Raw genomic sequence first — 17,441 nt, forward strand, 5'->3', positions numbered from 1 at the left:
AGTTTTACTTTAGTGCATTATTGCAAGCAGGATGCATGTTTCGGGAATATTTTTATTCCGTACAGTCTTTCTTTTGTTCACTCTGTCATTTAGGTTAGTATTGTGGAGTAACTACAATTTTGTTGATCCATCTTCAGTTTTCTCCCATCTCAGCCATTAATATCTTTAAATGTTTTGGTCTCAAGGTAAAAATCCCTGAGCGGTTTCCTTCCTCTCCGGCAACTGAGTTAGGAAGGACACCTGTATCTGTGTAGTGACTGAGTATTGATACACCATCAAAAGTGTAATTAATAACTTCACCATGTTCAAAAGGATATTCAGTGTCTGCTTTTTTTTTTCTTCACCCATCTACCAATAGATACCTTTGAAGGCATTGAAAAACCTCCCTGGTCTTTGTGGTTGAATCTGTGTTTGAAATTCACTGCTCGACTGAAGGACCTTACAGATAATTGTGTATGTGGGGTACAGAGATGAGGTAGTCATTCAAAAACCATGTTAAACACTATTATTGCATTATATGCAACTTTTTATGTGACTTGTTAAGCACATTTTTACTTAGGCTTGCCATAAATATTTATTGACTCAAGACATTTCAGCTTTTTATTTTTTTTAAATTCATTTGTAAAAATAAATAAATCAGACGTTATTTGACTTTAACATTATGGGGTATTGTTACACAAAATCTCAATTGAATACATTTTAAATTCAGGCCGTAACACAACAAAATGTGGAAGGGGGGTGTGATTTCTTTCTAAATGTGGAAGGGGGGTGTGAATACTTTCTCAATCGCTACTGGTATTGGTATGAGATATGAATAAATTAAGTTTGCTATTATATTTTGTGTGTGATATGTTTCTGAATTGAATCGATTTGGGGAGGAAATGTTGCGTGTGTCTGTACTGGCTGCTGATTCAGAGGGGTTGGGTTAAATGCGGAAGACACATTTCAGTTGAATGCATTCAGTTGTACCACTGACTTGGTTTCCCCTTTTTACTGCCGTAGACATTTGCTGAAAGACTGGAGCTACTGTAGCTGCCACTAGGGGGAGTGCAATTCTAAGGCATAACCATCCAGATTGGCTTTTGCTGTGTGGGAGCACACTGATATGACTCCTTGTTCTTAGTTAAACAATGATCAGGCTGATAAAAACACCATCCTTAATCATATGAAAGACTAAGTATAATCATACTTACATACTCATCTCCTCATCCACCCCTGAAGCCAGACCCCTCTCCTGGGTCACCCTACCCCATGTAGAAGTGCTGATCTGTAGGCTTCCTCTCAACGTACAGGGCGCTGGGCAGGGGCCATTTCTCTTTGTGTTTATTGACTTCACGTTCACATCTCCCTCTTAGTGGACGGCTGGACGCCATGAGATTCCCCTGGTGGATTATCAGTGATTGACTAGAAATGTTAAAGCGAGTGGGTGTCACACTACTATAATGTCCCATATCGGTCTGTATTAGCAGACCGCAGTGCCCTGGAAAATAGAGACAGTGAGAGCATGTCAAGCAGATCAGCTCATTCATTCTGATTGATTGCTCAAGTCCACGGTGTGCCCTTTACCCAACTTTCAGTTTGCTGGACCAGCAAATTAATTTTAATACAGCACCAAGCCGCATTTGTCTTCTAGCTCAGGGTTTCCTAAACTCGGTCCTGCCCCCATTAGTTGAATCAGCTGTGTAGTGCTAGGGCAGAAACCAAAACGCACCCTGGGGGACACACCGTTATTCCTTATTTCCTGTACGGTTGGCGCTATGCATTCGGTAGCGTTCTCCTGGCATCCGCCAAACCCAGATTTGTCTGTGTGACTGCCAGATTGTGAAGCATGATTCATCACTCCAGAGAACGCGTTTCCACTGCTCCAGAGTCGAATGGCGGCGAGCTTTACACCACTCCAGCCGAAGCTTGGTGATCTTAGGCATGTGTGCGGCTGCACGGCTATGGAAACCCATTTCTTGAAGCTCCCGACGAAGAGTTCTTGTGCTGACGTTATTTCCAGTGGCAGTTTGGACCTCGGTAGTGAGTGTTGCCACTGAGGACAGACGATCAGCACTCGGCAGTCCCGTTCTGTGAGCTTGTGTGGCTGAGCCGATGTTGCTCCTAGACCTTTCCACTTCACAATAACACCACTTACAGTTGACCGGGGCAGCTCTAGCAGGGTAGAAATTTGACGAACTGACTTGTTGGAAAGGTGGCATCCTATGACTGGGCCATGTTGAATGTCACTGAGCTCTTCAGTACGGGCCATTCTTCTGCCAATGTATGGAGATTGCATGGCGGTGTGTTTGATTTTGTTCACCTGTCCGCAACGGGTGTGGCTGAAATAGCCGAATCCACTCATTTTGAAGTGGTGTCCGCATACATGTATATAGTGTATTCTTAGTGACTATTGCTGAAAGCATTTATTAGGAACAGGGTTTCCCTAACTCAGCCCTGAACTAAAGAATGAGTAAAAACTGAAGAAAGAGCCTTGAATGAGTAGGTGTGTCCAAACTTTGAATGGTACTGTACATATTCTACATGACCAAAAGTATGTGGACACCTGCTCATCGAACACATATGTATGTGTGTGTGTGTGTGTGTATATATATATATATATATATATATCTCTTCTCATGTGGCAAAAACACTGCTATCTGAATCTGTCTGTATCCTCAGAGATGTGTTGTGGTTCATGTGCTCATCGGGCCCTGAAAGAGATCACAGCCGTTCATGTGTATGAATCGGACCCATATGTTGACCAGTTGATTCTCCCATCTCTCTTCCCCCTCAGACACACACTCTAAAGTGCCGTGATCACAGAGACCCACCCACACTAACGCCTGTCGTGCTCTTCATGTCAATTAGAGACTTGATGCTCCAATGGATTTGTCTGTATGACTCCTCAAACGGTGAATTGAGATGGATGAAACAATCGCGGCCATCTGAAAACATTGAGTGTGTAAGTTCATAAATCCACCGTTGATGTTGATGAATCCATACCTCTGTGCATTTGCGTTGTCTCTAATTCAATAGGTTACTTTCGCAATGGTTTAGTAAATTCACACTAAATGAAAATGCAATAATTTAGCAGTAAAACAATAGCCTACTTGTCGGCAGTCCACAGCGTCAGTTCAGTAGAATGCATTATGCATTCAAGGAACAAGTCGTGATTAAAAAGAGACAATTGAACTGTCGGTGTGTGTGTGGTTAATTTTGTGAGATGCGTATAAATGGGGCACCCAGGCTTTGTGATAAGCTACTGATTGATTGTTTGCATTAATTTAATTCCTCATTGTCTCGGCTCACAATAGGTGTTCAGTGTTGCTGCCTGTCTCTTTGTTGTGTTTCTGTGGGTCTTCTGGATCACAGGAAGCCCATTTTATTCCAGGAAGTGTGTGAAAGGGGGAAAGCCATGACTGCCAGTCAGTGGGAGAGGGAGAGATCAACAGGACCTTTTGTGCGTGTGTGTGTGTCTGCCTCACATGCGTATGCATGTGTGAAGCAGTATGGGGGATGGTGATGATGGATGGGGGTTGAATAATGATGAGAGGCCCGGGCCTCCTCCTTACCCCTGTTTCTCATGGACACTGGGACAGCGTGGTACAACAGTCTGACACGGCTTCTCAGACGCACAGAGGAGAACAGACCCGCGCTTGTCTTCAAGTGCAAATCACCAGTCGATCGGAGAAGCTGTGTTTCTATCATCTCAGTCGTTGCTCAACCGTGTGCCGCTCCTCGTTTGAACATTGTGGTGATGATGATGATTTGCACCTGTTTGATCCAGGGCATTGTTCTGTCACCTCCGTCCAATTGAATAAATGCCATTTCTATTCCATTGTATTTTCTTCCTGGATACCTCTTCATACCACCTATTCTCATGTGTCCATTCACACCTCAGATATTCAATTACTTTATAAATAGCTTCATGTAGAGACCAGGTATATTCATTCTCTCATACAATTCAAGTGCCATTGTGTTCGCTGCAATTCCTCATTGACCTTGATGGTTTAAAGGGGCACTCAGCAGTTGCAACATCCACTTATAAATTAATTAGATGTACCAATTGATTATTGAAAAATATAACAAATAAATGCCCCATGAGCTTAGTTTAACTATTATACCCCATCAGAATTCAAAATATAAGCTTGTTTTACTCCAATGTTTTCAAACAAAGTAAATGTAAACGAACTACACTGCTCAAAAAAATAAAGGGAACACTTAAACAACACAATGTAACTCCAAGTCAATCACACTTCTGTGAAATCAAACTGTCCACCTAGGAAGCAACACTGATTGACAATACATTTCACATGCTGTTGTGCAAATGGAATAGACAACAGGTGGAAATTTATACACAATTAGCAAGACACCCCCAATATAGGAGTGGTTCTGCAGGTGATAACCACAGACCACTTCTCAGTTCCTATGCTTCCTGGCTGATGTTTTGGTCATTTTTGAATGCTGGGGGGTGCTTTCACTCTAGTGGTAGCATGAGACAGATTCTACAACCCACAACAGTGGCTCAGGTAGTGCAGCTCATCCAGGATGGCACATCAATGCGAGCTGTGGCAAGAAGGTTTGCTGTGTCTGTCAGCGTAGTGTCCAGAGCATGGAGGCGCTACCAGGAGACAGGCCAGGACATCAGGAGATGTGGAGGAGGCCGTAGGAGGGCAACAACCCAGCAGCAGGACCGCTACCTCCGCATTTGTGCAAGGAGGAGCAGGAGGAGCACTGCCAGAGCCCTGCAAAATGACTCCATGAGGGTGGTATGAGGGCCCGACGTCCACAGGTGGGGGTTGTGCTTACAGCCCAACACCGTGCAGGATATTTGCCATTTGCCAGAGAACACCAAGATTGGCAAATTCGCCACTGGCACCCTGTGTTCTTCACAGATGAAAGCAGATTCACACTGAGCACATGTGACAGATGTGACAGTCTGGAGACGCCGTGGAGAACGTTCTGCTGCCTGGAACATCCTCCAGCATGACCGGTTTGGCGGTGGGTCAGTCATGGTGTGGGGTGGCATTTCTTTGGGGGGCCGCACAGGCCTCCATGTGCTCGCCAGAGGTAGCCTGACTGCCATTAGGTACCGAGATGAGATCCTCAGACCCCTTGTGAGACCATATGCTGGTGCGGTTGGCCCTGGGTTCCTCCTAATGCAAGACAATGCTAGACCTCATGTGGCTGGAGTGTGTCAGCAGTTCCTGCAAGAGGAAGGCATTGATGCTATGGACTGGCCCGCCCGTTCCCCAGACCTGAATCCAATTGAGCACATCTGGGACATCATGTCTTGCTCCATCCACCAACGCCACGTTGCACCACAGACTGTCCAGGAGTTGGCGGATGCTTTAGTCCAGGTCTGGGAGGAGATCCCTCAGGAGACCATCCGCCACCTCATCAGGAGCATGCCCAGGCATTGTAGGGAGGTCATACGGGCACGTGGAGGCCACACACACTACTGAGCCTCATTTTGACTTGTTTTAAGGACATTACATCAAATGGATCAGCTGTAGTGTGGTTTTCCACTTTAATTTTGAGTGTGACTCCAAATCCAGACCTCCATGGGTTGATAAATTAGATTTTTTGTGATTTTGTTGTCAGCACATTCAACTATGTAAAGAAAAAAGTATTTAATAAGAATATTTCATTCATTCAGATCCAGGATGTGTTATTTTAGTGTTCCCTTTTATTTTTTTGAGCAGTGTATATAGCCTCAAAACATGGTTAACTATAATTTTGTTATCATGAATGGTCAGTCCTTACGTCTATGAATTTGAGTGGTTACATTTCTCCAACCCTACCCTTCAGCTTTTCACTGAAACGGGCGGGGAATCACTTTGTTGTTTCAACTGCTGATCGCTGCCTTAAAGCAACATTGCTTGCCCTGCTTCTACCTTAGAGGATTTTATTCCCAAAACAACTCAGCCCTTGTAGCCTCTGCCTATTCTGATTACAGCATGGGTGTACACTCATGCAGTCGTGGGCAACATTGTGGCCACTCCCCATCAACGACGTCGGGCCAATGAGAGAGCGTCCATTTGCAGTTTCAGTAGTACCATGGTGTTGCCCGGCAACCAGAGTCGGCACATTTCTGGGAGGTCCTGTGTGGATGGCAGCAGCTGTTATTCACTTCAGGAGAGAGAGAGCGAGAGAGAACATGTTAAGGTACAGAGATTGAGGGAGGAGAGACAGTTTAGTCAGAGAGGAGGAAAAGGAGGAGCAGAAGAGGGGGTCAGAGACACAGTGAGAGAGAGTGATAGAGGCGGAGGAGCCACCATCTCTTGCCTTTATCGAGAAAGTTTGCTTCTGCAACCAAAGAGGAGGAGGAAGGAGATGGAGGCAGAAGAATAGGCCATTTCTAAGCCTGGTTGAGACTGTGTCTATCAGAGCAGAGAAGAGAGGGATGTGTGGTGTATGGAGGATTCGTCCTCTGTGCTTCTGCACTCCAACACACTACAGTACCTGTGCCTGCTGGAGCAGTGGATCTAGAGCTATGCCTCCCCACAGGCTCCCAGCCTGACACACTCTGGAGGGACGGGAACAGAGGACAGCCTGGGTGACCTGGATACGAGCTGAGCAGAGCTGAGCTGAGGCAGTCCACAGTGTGCAAGTTATTTGAGACAGATCCTGACTTCAACTGGGTTTGGGTTGATCCAAACAGATCCAAATAGGTTTTAGTCTGAATCTTGATCTAACGCTGGTGTTTGTTGAAACACGTCCAGAGCTGTTCTGGTTCTGGCCTGCGGATGACCATAGAAGTTCTGTAGTGTTCCAAAGAGGTTTTACCGCTCAGGACCAGGACGGTTTGCCAGAAGAGGAGAATCCATGTCTGGCAATCCACACAGTGAACAACTGGGCAACGTTTTATATCTGTAGTGCCATGATGTTTACTGGATCTGCTAACAAGAACATACCACACCTGGCACAGGAACCTACACCTGGCACCATGGACTAACCTGCTCTGAGTCGCTTTATTGTGGCCCCCTGTTAATCTTTTGCAGGAGAACGTAGGAGCCAAAAATGTGGAAATTAAAGACCTTCTGTATGGATTACTGGCATGTGTTGTGTCTACATCCTCACAATACCTTTCATAAGAGGTAAGTTGACATTAGACGAGATGTTTTTAGTATTTGTTTTGAAGTCCTGCAGGATAGGATAAGATGTGCCTGTGGATCTTTTCTTCCTGCTCTTATTAGAACACACCAAACGTCAATTAAAACTATATGAAATATTGTATATAGATTCATGTTTTAGAGACAAACGACAACAGAACAGTGTTTAGGCAAATTGCTGACTGAACATTGCTCTGGGGCCTGAGCTGACTGGGCCGCAATTGATTTCCCTGAGTGAAACTACTTTACGGTCATTTATTTTCCTGCACTACTTGGTTAACTCACTTGGTCTCTTGGTGATGCTTGTCTACTTAATGGTGTCTAGTGTAAGGTTCTGGAGCTGCTAAGTGCTTAGGAGGAGAGAAAAGGTGTGACTTGACTCAGCATCCACTCCTCCTCGCCTCCCTCTTGGTCTTCAACTTTCACCTAGTGCATGATCTCTACAAGGTTGTTCATTCTGTTTACTGCGCTCATCAGAGCAGATTGTGAATCTGTTTTTGAGTGTTTATAACCTACACATTACAGGTTAGGAATGTATTAATGTTACTGCACAGTCTCCTTGGAATGTTATAGGATTAGATTTAATGTTGGATGATTGGATCACAACTTGGTGTTATCAGCTTAGTCGCAGAAACAAGGAATGGGAAATACTGTTCAATCGGCTTTAAGTGAGTTCAGGGTAGGTCCTTGTACTGAATCTAGAAATAGGGTTCCTCTCAGCTTTACTATACAGAACTGTACATACAGTAGGTCGTTGGATCCCCCGCTCACTTCTCACGAACCATTCTCTCCAATTCCCCTGCAACTCTACAGGGACTATAAAACACCCCTCGTGTCGCTGACTACCTGTCACAACACAGATAGCTGTCGTTCTATATTCCAGTAGAGCTGCAGTGATTACCCCATGAATCAGTTCAGAATACAAATGTTTAGCTCAGTACCACAGAATAGATATGCTCTATTACAATCAAGGGGAGCATATTTGATTGCGTTGCTTTGTGTTTTTCTGATGCCACTTCATGCAGGAACACCCCCCCCCCCCTCCTTTGTGTGTAAGAGACACTCATATTGGGCATGTTGAAGCTTCAAGAGCAATGAGAAAATGGTTGTATGTTCTACATAACCATAGAGCATCCCCGATGATAATCGAAACAATCATGATCAAATGTCTGTTTTCATAACTCATCTAATGACTATCACCTGCTGCAACTTCACGACTGTTGTGCTGATAATGATATACATCACAGGCATAGCCTACATGTGGCGTTTTACTGATGCTTTACCCATATAGTTAGTTTGATGTTGCCGACGGCGTCAGAACTGAGTCAGAACTGAGCTGCGTTTGGAGACATGAAAGACTGATCCAAGGCCCGTGGAACCCTCAGAAGCACCTGTCACATCTATATATGCTAATGTATTCTCTCACACACGCGCAAGCATGCACACTATGGTCATTAGTATTCAGATTACGAGGACATGTCCATAATGCATTATTAATGCATTACACAGCAGTTTTTATACCCTGAAAATTGTGCCTCCTGCCATTTTATATTGCTGTGAATCCCCATAAGCTGTAGGTACAAGTGTCATAGTGTGTTGAGTTGATCCCGTGGTGTAAAGTATCTAAGTAAAAATAAGTAGTTTTTTGGGTCATCTGTACTTTTACTATTTTTGACTACTTTTAGTCCACTACATTCCTAAAGACAATATGTACATTTTACTGCCATACATTTTTCCTGGCTCCCAAAAGTACATTACATTTTGAATGCTCTGGCAAGACAGCAATATGGTCCAATTCATGCCTACTGCCTCTGATCTGGCGGACTCACTAAACACAAATACTGTGTTTGTAAATGACGTGTTGGAGTGTGCCACTGGCTATACGTACAATTTAAAAACAAGAAAATTGTGCCGTATGATTTACTTCATGGAAGGGATTTGATGTATAGCATTTACTTGAACTTTTTACTTGAATTATTTTTTTCCATCGCTACTTAAGTACATTTAAAACCAGATACTTTTAGACTTTTACTCAAGTCGTATTTTACTGGGGGATTTTCACTTTTACTTGAGTCATTTTCTCTCTCTCTCTGACACTATAGTTTCATGGAAAATATTTAGCATTACAGGGCTGTTGTTTTTTTATTCCATTATCAAACCCTGTTATAGAAGCCAAGTCATTTATGCTTGGTCTAAAAGACTTCATTATGCTCCTAATTCCTCAGAGTCACTGGAAAGATGCGGTCATGGGGCGTAACTCGAAACATCAGCAAAGGGTTTACGGTAACATGGTTACATTGAGTTCCATGGCTTTAGTAGCTGTGTTGTTCAAGCAAGGCCGCTGTAGTAACTCAAAACAGCCTCTCCCAGCTGCTGAACTGGGGCTAACCCTCCCCCCGCTTGGCCTTCCCATTCAGAGCTCTGTCGTTCTTGGATATGGGCCCATGTATTACCACAGGCACATACACGGCACAGCACACAGGCATGCCTAGCCCACCTCCAGTGGCTATCACAGGCAGTCCCAGCCAGATGGGTTAGGGTGCATTGTAAGGAACGAAAAAGAAGGGGTGTCCTCCGAGAAAGGAGAGAGGGAGGGGTTGTGTAGTAGTTCACAGTGTGGGTGGAGAGCCTTTTGTTACGAGGAGGGACGGTTTTAATCTGTTAGCCTAGACATATACAGTACTGAGCCTTTACCTAACTTGGTCATCAGGCGAACTTGCTAGTCTTAGCGACTTTCTGAGTGTGGACTCGGGCAGGATAAACTGGGACAGGGAACTTCTAAGAGGCGCAGCTGAAGAAACTGGAGCCAGAAGAGAAAGAATTCTGTGTTTTTCTATGGAAAGTAAAGGATGCGGGGTGTAATTTGTGGTCTAGTATATGGGAGTTGGTACAGTGTGTCCCACCACTGACTGTTATAGGGGGAGTTGCCACAGTTTGGTGCGTTTGGGACATTTTGAAACGTCCTCCCTGCGTGTTCCATGCTGCACATTTTTCCCCCTGCGTGTCTGGTGTCTGCAGTGATGTCACTGCCGCGTGGAATGTGATGTGGAAGTACTGCATTTCAAGCCGAACAGTAAGGTAGGAGATGATCTGTAATGACTCCTACTGCCTGGTCTGGTAAAAGACCGCAAACGTTGGTTAACTTCTGACTGGGTCCCAGAGAGAGGGAAGCACTCCTGGAGAAATGTTACATATTCAATACCCTGAAAGTGTATCATCATCAGTGTCAGGCTAAATCCACACATAGACAGTAGGAGTGGCAGCAATGCAACGTGTCCTAGATTTTGCATTTACATACCCATAGTAACCCAATCATTCATTTGGAAATGAAGATGTGTTAAAATTTCGAGGCAATCCACAGGAGGAGGGCTGTCTCAGGTAGTCCTGTGGGGTAAATTGGAATATGAGAGGACATTTTATTCAAAGAAGCAAATCTGTTCCTGAATGTCCCTAGAACAAAGTGTTAGATAAACATGATCTGGGTCTAACTACATTTTTTAAAATCTTATTTTTAAAGGCCCAGTGCAGGGGAAAACGTTTTTTCCTGTCATTTTATATACATTTCCACGCTATGAGGTTGGAATAAATGATGAATGGCCTTTTTGTGTAAGAGTTGTTTGATAAGACCACATGAAATGTCAACCTGTTTTAGTAGAATGGAATTTTGGCCTCCCTGGTGATATCATAGTTACGGAGTGGCTATGGATACAGAGTTTCTCTATCCCAATTTGGCCAGGCTAAAAATATGGATATTTCTGGGCATGTGTGTATATATATATATATATATATATATATATATATATATATATATATATATATATATATATATATATATATATATATATATATATATATATATATATATTTTTTTTTTTTTTTTTACGTAGCTGATTGCCCACTCCGCTGCCTAAGTAGCTGCTGCAGTTCCCGCCGCTCCCCCCTGCTCGATCGCCTTTGTCTGGTCGCTGGTGTAGCCTACAAACTTCATGTTGTACACACAACTGTTCAAACTATTGCATTTCATGCCTCAGTAAGCATAATGCAGCTAGTAGACTACATGCAGCTATTTACATGTTTTACACAAAATACATTATTGGCATGTTCGTAGAAACTTTATTGTCAGAATTGCAAACATAAGCACAACACAAACAGGCAGTCTAGCGATTTCATGTTCTTCTTAGCTGCTGAGTTGCATGCAGCTATTTACTCACGATATCAGCATATATGGCATAATGATCTCGCCCATTTGTCAGACTTTTTTCAAAGGTCTCGGCTGCCTAGAACGTTTGGCTGCCCAGAGGTGGAACGCAGCAGGACAGACAGTCTTATTAGCGATTTGTTAGGGTTGTGTCAATCGAATCTGGTATCAGGATAAATATGACACTGAGTCACCGAATTGTATTTTTTTGTCTATGTATTTTTTATTAGCTAAGCAATAAGTGGTAAATGCAATTTTCGTATATACGGGCTCTCTGTCCCACCTCGCAGGGCAAACAGAGCACTGACTTGTTCCTGACAAAGATATTATAATATACTCTGATGACAGAAGTAGTTCCTGCTTCCGAGCCGGCCTGTCAGAGTAGAGACAGGGCGTGGTTTAGACTCACCCAGCCTATCGTTGATAACTGTATATTCTACACAACTACAACTATCAGGCACCTGGCTCCTGTTATCTAACAAAATACCGTTTGTTCTCGCAACACTACGTTCTGAATGTGCCCCCCCAACTCATTGCACAGGTCCTGTCTTCATGTTATTCTGTATTTTTCCATCATGAGAAAGGCCCATGGCCCTGAAACTGTTAACAATGTCTCAAGTCAGCTATGTTGCATAACACATACATCCACACAAGCGAACAGCAGATAGTGCATAACACAGAATCCTCATAGATTTAATGTTGTTTTTTTCCACCATCATTGCAAACATTGGCTAAGTTGCGCAGGAAGCAGACAGGCCGTTAAGTACTGCTCTTTTTTTTGAGGAACTACAATACGGCAGCAACTGAAGATTAGCCAAAGCCTGAGAAATTGCTCTTTGTTAAGAAGCTATTTTTGTTTTCAATTAAAATGGTCAAAAAATTATCACAGTAAGGTGCCTAATTGTTAACCAGAAATAATTTGATATTGAGATAAAAAGGGCTGCATTGGACCTTTAATAGGCTCGTGTTGTGATTGGCTTATTCCGTTTACTTCTTCCTGACTTTGCACCTTTCTGTGTTTTTCTGAGTCATACATCTTCTGAACCCAGTTGTGCTGATTTTAAATAAACTGTTATCTCTCCCTCACAAGACATTGACTGACCCAGGAGTAAAATGCCTGTCTCTTCAAAACACACTGTGCTTCTGAAAAGTTTTCATTTCTCAACTTTTCTCCAGCCTCCTCCCGGAGTTGTCTCCTCCGATAAAATCTCAGACTCTGAAGCTTTCACAGGTGTCTCGTTCAAGTGGAGTTAGTCTCTGGCAGGAACAAAAGGTTGTTTTGCAAGAAAGGCTAGCTAGACTGTCTGAAGTGAAGAGGCTTTTGAGGGAGTTGTTGAAAACAATGGTCTGACTGTTTGACAGTGAGAGCGGCTGAAATGACACAGTAGAAGCAAAGCAACCTGATCTGATCCGTATTCCAGGGCAGCGAGTGGAGTGGATCACAGCAGCCATGACTTATTTACTGTGTATGTGTGTCTGGATAGCATCTCTGGTGCCGAACGCTCCTGCATCCCGTCCCCAATCCAGAGGGAAAAACAAGAGATCAGGCTGTTGGGTTTCATCTGAATGTGAAATCCAGTGGAGTCTACTGTAGTCTCATACACTTCCTGCATCTCCAACTGTGTCCATGTCCGTGTCTGTAACGTTGTTTGTGTCGACACTGGGGTGGAATAGGCTGAAACCGGGCTTGTTGTGACAACCCTGCCTCATGATAGACTCTAGGAAGAGCAAATGGACTAACCCAGCCCCGTGGGAAGTACAGGCCAGAATGTGGACCTGGTCTGAAGCTGTTCTGACTTAAACTGGACATCTTGACAAACAGCATCTTGACCTTCGTCTGGACCCAGAGAAGAGAGACTCCGGATTCTGCACGTTTGGTCCCTGTGTTGGTACGCTGGGTTTATGTTGACAGATCTTTTCTGGGCAGAGAGGAGACAGACGTGTGTAATGGAAAAGCTGTAACATGACGTGTCCTCCCACTGTGGTGAGTTCACTTCTGGTGTGGAACAGCTTAGACATGTCTGGGGAAATCGTTTTGGTCAGAAATGCCATTTGAGGGAGATGGTAATGAGCAGTTGTTGCCATTTTGAAGTGTGGTTGTTTTCCAGCCAACAGTATTGGACAGTTTGATATTTGTATTTGTTGAAGTATGGATTGATCATGTTGAAAGTAGTGCGTCGTTCTCTCTCACACACAGACACACACACACACACACACAAATTCACAAGTTTACTCACCTGTGTTCATAATTGATTTTGCACACAAAGTGAGCGTATTCAATTGGAAATTACACAGTATACATTTTATCCTCTAGATGTTTTCTTGTGTGACTACAGTAAGTCCCTTTACTGTTGGCTATGTGTGTGTGCAGTTCTTTAGCTCTATTGAATGTTGGAGTGAGTGTCCACATCTTAATAATTTAAACGTGTTACTCCCAGAGGGTAGACTGCACCTTGAACACTGAATGCATAAAAGTATAGCCCTTTCTGTGATTGCTGAGCATCAATTCTTAGAATGGTCCTTGTGCACTGCAGTTGGTCATGTGTTGTGGTCAATTATTTATTTATACACTAGATTACTAATAGAGGGCACTGTGTTGAAGCCACCGTGCCTCCATCTTGGCACTCCCCCCCCCCCCCCATTGTAAAACATTTCTACATTCATTTTTGCCACATTTATTCTATTACAAACACCTTAATGCATACTTTTTAAATTGACAAAATCTATAAAAACGTTTTCCCAAAAGTTACATTTTTTGTGATTACTAATGTTACTGTCCCCACTACAACAACACAAATGTAGTGCACAATTTCAATTCAATTTACATTTCAATGGTGTACCAGGTAAATTGCAGTGGTTTGAGGGGATTGGCCCATTCTATGAATTATATTTCAATGATCGCAACGTCACCCACCCTGTGTTACAAGAGCATGTTGTGAAATAGTTTGACAACCCTGTTTGTAAGCTTTTAAATTATATCCAACTCAACCGTTCTTTTCCCATGATGAAGACATGGTAGGGTGGGGTATGCAAAATGGGTCAACTTTTGATCTGAATGTTTTTGGCATTCAGGGCTACTTTCTGACCACTTCTTGTTTAAAACAAAAGGGCTGCTGTCAAAAAGTGATTGAATTCAAATGCATTTACCCCTAACTAATGAGTACTGATAGAGTTATTGGGTTAAGATCGTATGAGTTGTTGAAATCTCTTGTGGTAGGGCATACTACATTAGAAGTTGTTTTGCTATGGTCTTTCACACGATCCCCATTCTTTCACAATACATCAGAAGTTGTTTTGCTACGGCAGTGAAGCTACACTCTTTCACACGATCCAAATTCTTTCACTTTCGGCACAGTATTCTAGTGTTGGTGGCCAGAATACACTAAGAAATGCCACAATGTACATTGACTCCTGCATATACTTATATTTGCATGATCAGTGTAGCTCTAACTGCTGTAGCTCAAAGGCAGGCACTGCCTCCGTCTCTTCTTCTGCATCTTTCTCTAGCAGCCCTTGTGTTCCCTTACTTTTGATGTCATATTCCTTAGCATCTCGTCTCTGTGGCTGCCTGGTGGATAATGAGGGAGCGTGCTGCATTAACTTATGTAATGATGAGAGCGGAGAGGAGGGGGTGGGGACGATAGGAGAGAATAGATGAGCTCATGTTGCTGCACTGCAGCTCTCACACACACACTGCACCATATGGTTTATGCCACATGAGCGTACACACACACACACGCACGCACGCACGCACGCGCGCGCACGCTCCCGAAACACATGCACACAAAGAGTACGGTGCCACTACCTCTAGCCAGAATTAGCTACCAATTTAGCTCTACTGCAGAATCACAAGGTTGCCATCTTCTTTATCTCGTTATCTGTCTTTGAATGATATGATGTGAGTGAGGTGTGTGTTTGTTTGTGTGTGTAAGGTCTGTACATAGTAGGAGCACGTGAAGAGTTTCATTCCAAAACGCTATACACTGAGTGTACAAAACACATGCTCTTTCCATGACAGACTGACCAGGTGAATCCAGGTGAAGCTATGATCCCTTATTGATGTCACTTGTTAAATCCACTTCAATCAGTGTAGATGAAAGGGAGGAGACAGGTTAAAGAATGATTTTTAGAAAGCCTTGAGACAGTTGAGACATGGATTGTGTATGTGTGCCATTCAGAGGGTGAATGGACGATACAAAATATATGTGCTTTTAAACAGGGTATATTAGTAGGTGCCAGGCACACCGGTTTGTGTTAAGAATTGCAATGATGCAGGGTTTTTCACACTCAACATTTTCCCATGTGTATCAAGAATGGTTCACCACCCAAAAGACATCCAGCCAATTTGACACAACTGGGTTAAGAATAAGAAGAGAAGTTATCTAGATTCTTCAGCTCTTAGCCATTTTTGGCCATTTTCCAACCTTCCATTCGTATGCAAAATTCTGGAAAAATGTGTGTTCAATCAGCTAAATTATTTTTTAAGTGCCAACTGTATTTAAAAAAAAAAACAGCCAATCTGTTTTTTGTGCCCAACACAGCCCAGAGACAGCCTTAGTTAATGTGGTAAATTGTCTTAGAGCAAACACAGATGCCAAACAGCTCTCTGTCCTTGTACTCTAAGATTTAAGTGCTGCATTCGACCATGATGTCCTTCTGGACAGACTGGAGAGGTGAGTTGGCCTCTCCGATCCAGTTATAAATTGGTTTAGGAACTATTTAACTGGTCAATAGTTTTTTTTTGTCAGCCTAGTTGAACATAAATATCATTCGATTTTGGGTCCGGTACTGTTCAGTTTTATATATGTTATGCATTGGCAGCATTATCAGAAAGCACAGCATTGATTTTCACTACTACGCAGACAATACACAACTTTTAATTTCTGTGTCACCAGAGGATTTTAGCTCCACGGATAAATTATTGGACTGAATTAGTGATTTAAATACTTAGATGGCTCACAACTTCCTCCAGCTAAATCAAGACGAGACCGAGGTACTTATTGTTGGAGCCAAAGCACAGAGAGAATCTAGCTGCACCTTTTAATTAATGCGTAATAAAGATAAAACACCAGGTAATAAACCTAGGTGTTATTTTAGATTCTGAACAAAATTTCAAATCTCACATTAGGAATGTGACCAAAATAGGTTTTTACCACCTGAGGAACATTTCCAAGGTGCTGCCAATTCTCTCTCAGGCTGATTTATTTTATTACAAGCAGGCTTGATGCTCTCCACTGTCTGGTCTTCCCAAGAAAACCATTGGTCAACTGCAAAACATAGAGAATGCTGCAGCATGGGTACTGACCAAGACCAGATGGAGAGCACACATTACACCGGTTTTAAGGTCTCTGCACTGGCTGCCTGTGAGTTTTAGAATTAATTGAAAAAATATTCTATTGATTTATAACTCAATCTACAATTGTGCGCCCCATTACATGTCACATGCTTTTTAGTTATGTACCCAGTAGGTCTCTCAGGTTCTCTGGCACTGACCTTTTAACTATCCCAAAGCCTAGAACCAAGAGGTATGGAGAGGCAGCCTTTAGTTTTGCCCCCAGCCTCTCGAATAGTCTGCCAGAGAACCTGAGGGGTGCCGAAACTGTGGACATACTGTATAAAAAGGAGATCTTAAAACATCTTTTTAGTTTAGCTTTTTCTTAGGGTGCTTTTTAGATGTTCAGTTTGTTATTCATACGTTTTTTTATATGATTGTTGTGTAGTAAATATTTCAGCTTTTATTTTCCGTGTTTTATATTTGTTTTTTTCCTGTAAAGCACACTGTTGCATTCCACGTCTGAAATGTGCTGTATAAATAAAGCTTGCATTGATTTGGAGTCAACATGGGCCAGCAACCAAATTTTGGAAGGTGTTCTTAATGTTGTGTGTGTGTGTGTGTGTGTGTGTGTGTGTGTGTGTGTGTGTGTGTGTGTGTGTGTGTGTGTGTGTGTGAGTGAGAGAGAGAGAAATATTATAAAATAGCTCGACGGGCCACCGGAGTGATTTCAGCTCTGTCTGTCTGAGAGATTGTACAAGAGAACAGTAGATCAATTACCCTGGGCCTTGGGTTAAAGCTGAAGCATTACAAATTCATAGGCCAAGATTCTTCAGAGCTGGTTGATGATGGATCCTGTGCTAATAGATGTATA

At 43.0% G+C, this 17,441-nt stretch overlaps 1 protein-coding gene across 5 annotated transcripts in view; it reads left to right on the top strand.

Moving 5' to 3' along the window:
• LOC109907761 (IQ motif and SEC7 domain-containing protein 1) overlaps positions 1-17,441 on the top strand; it is a 182,339-nt gene that overhangs the window by 106,336 nt on the left and 58,562 nt on the right. The window contains exon 1 of one of the 5 annotated variants that reach the window (XM_020505947.2): positions 6,184-7,082. The exons of 3 other annotated variants lie outside the window; for them this stretch is intronic. In XM_020505947.2, the coding sequence (XP_020361536.2) occupies positions 7,006-7,082 (77 nt within the window). In that variant the 5' untranslated portion in view covers positions 6,184-7,005. Of the gene's footprint in view, positions 1-6,183; positions 7,083-9,768; positions 10,176-17,441 lie in introns of those variants that run through there. One more of the 5 variants, XM_020505948.2, reaches the window with a different exon arrangement.

This window comes from Oncorhynchus kisutch, linkage group LG17, assembly GCF_002021735.2.
Source record: "Oncorhynchus kisutch isolate 150728-3 linkage group LG17, Okis_V2, whole genome shotgun sequence".
In the NCBI taxonomy this organism is placed as follows: Eukaryota; Metazoa; Chordata; class Actinopteri; order Salmoniformes; family Salmonidae; genus Oncorhynchus; species Oncorhynchus kisutch.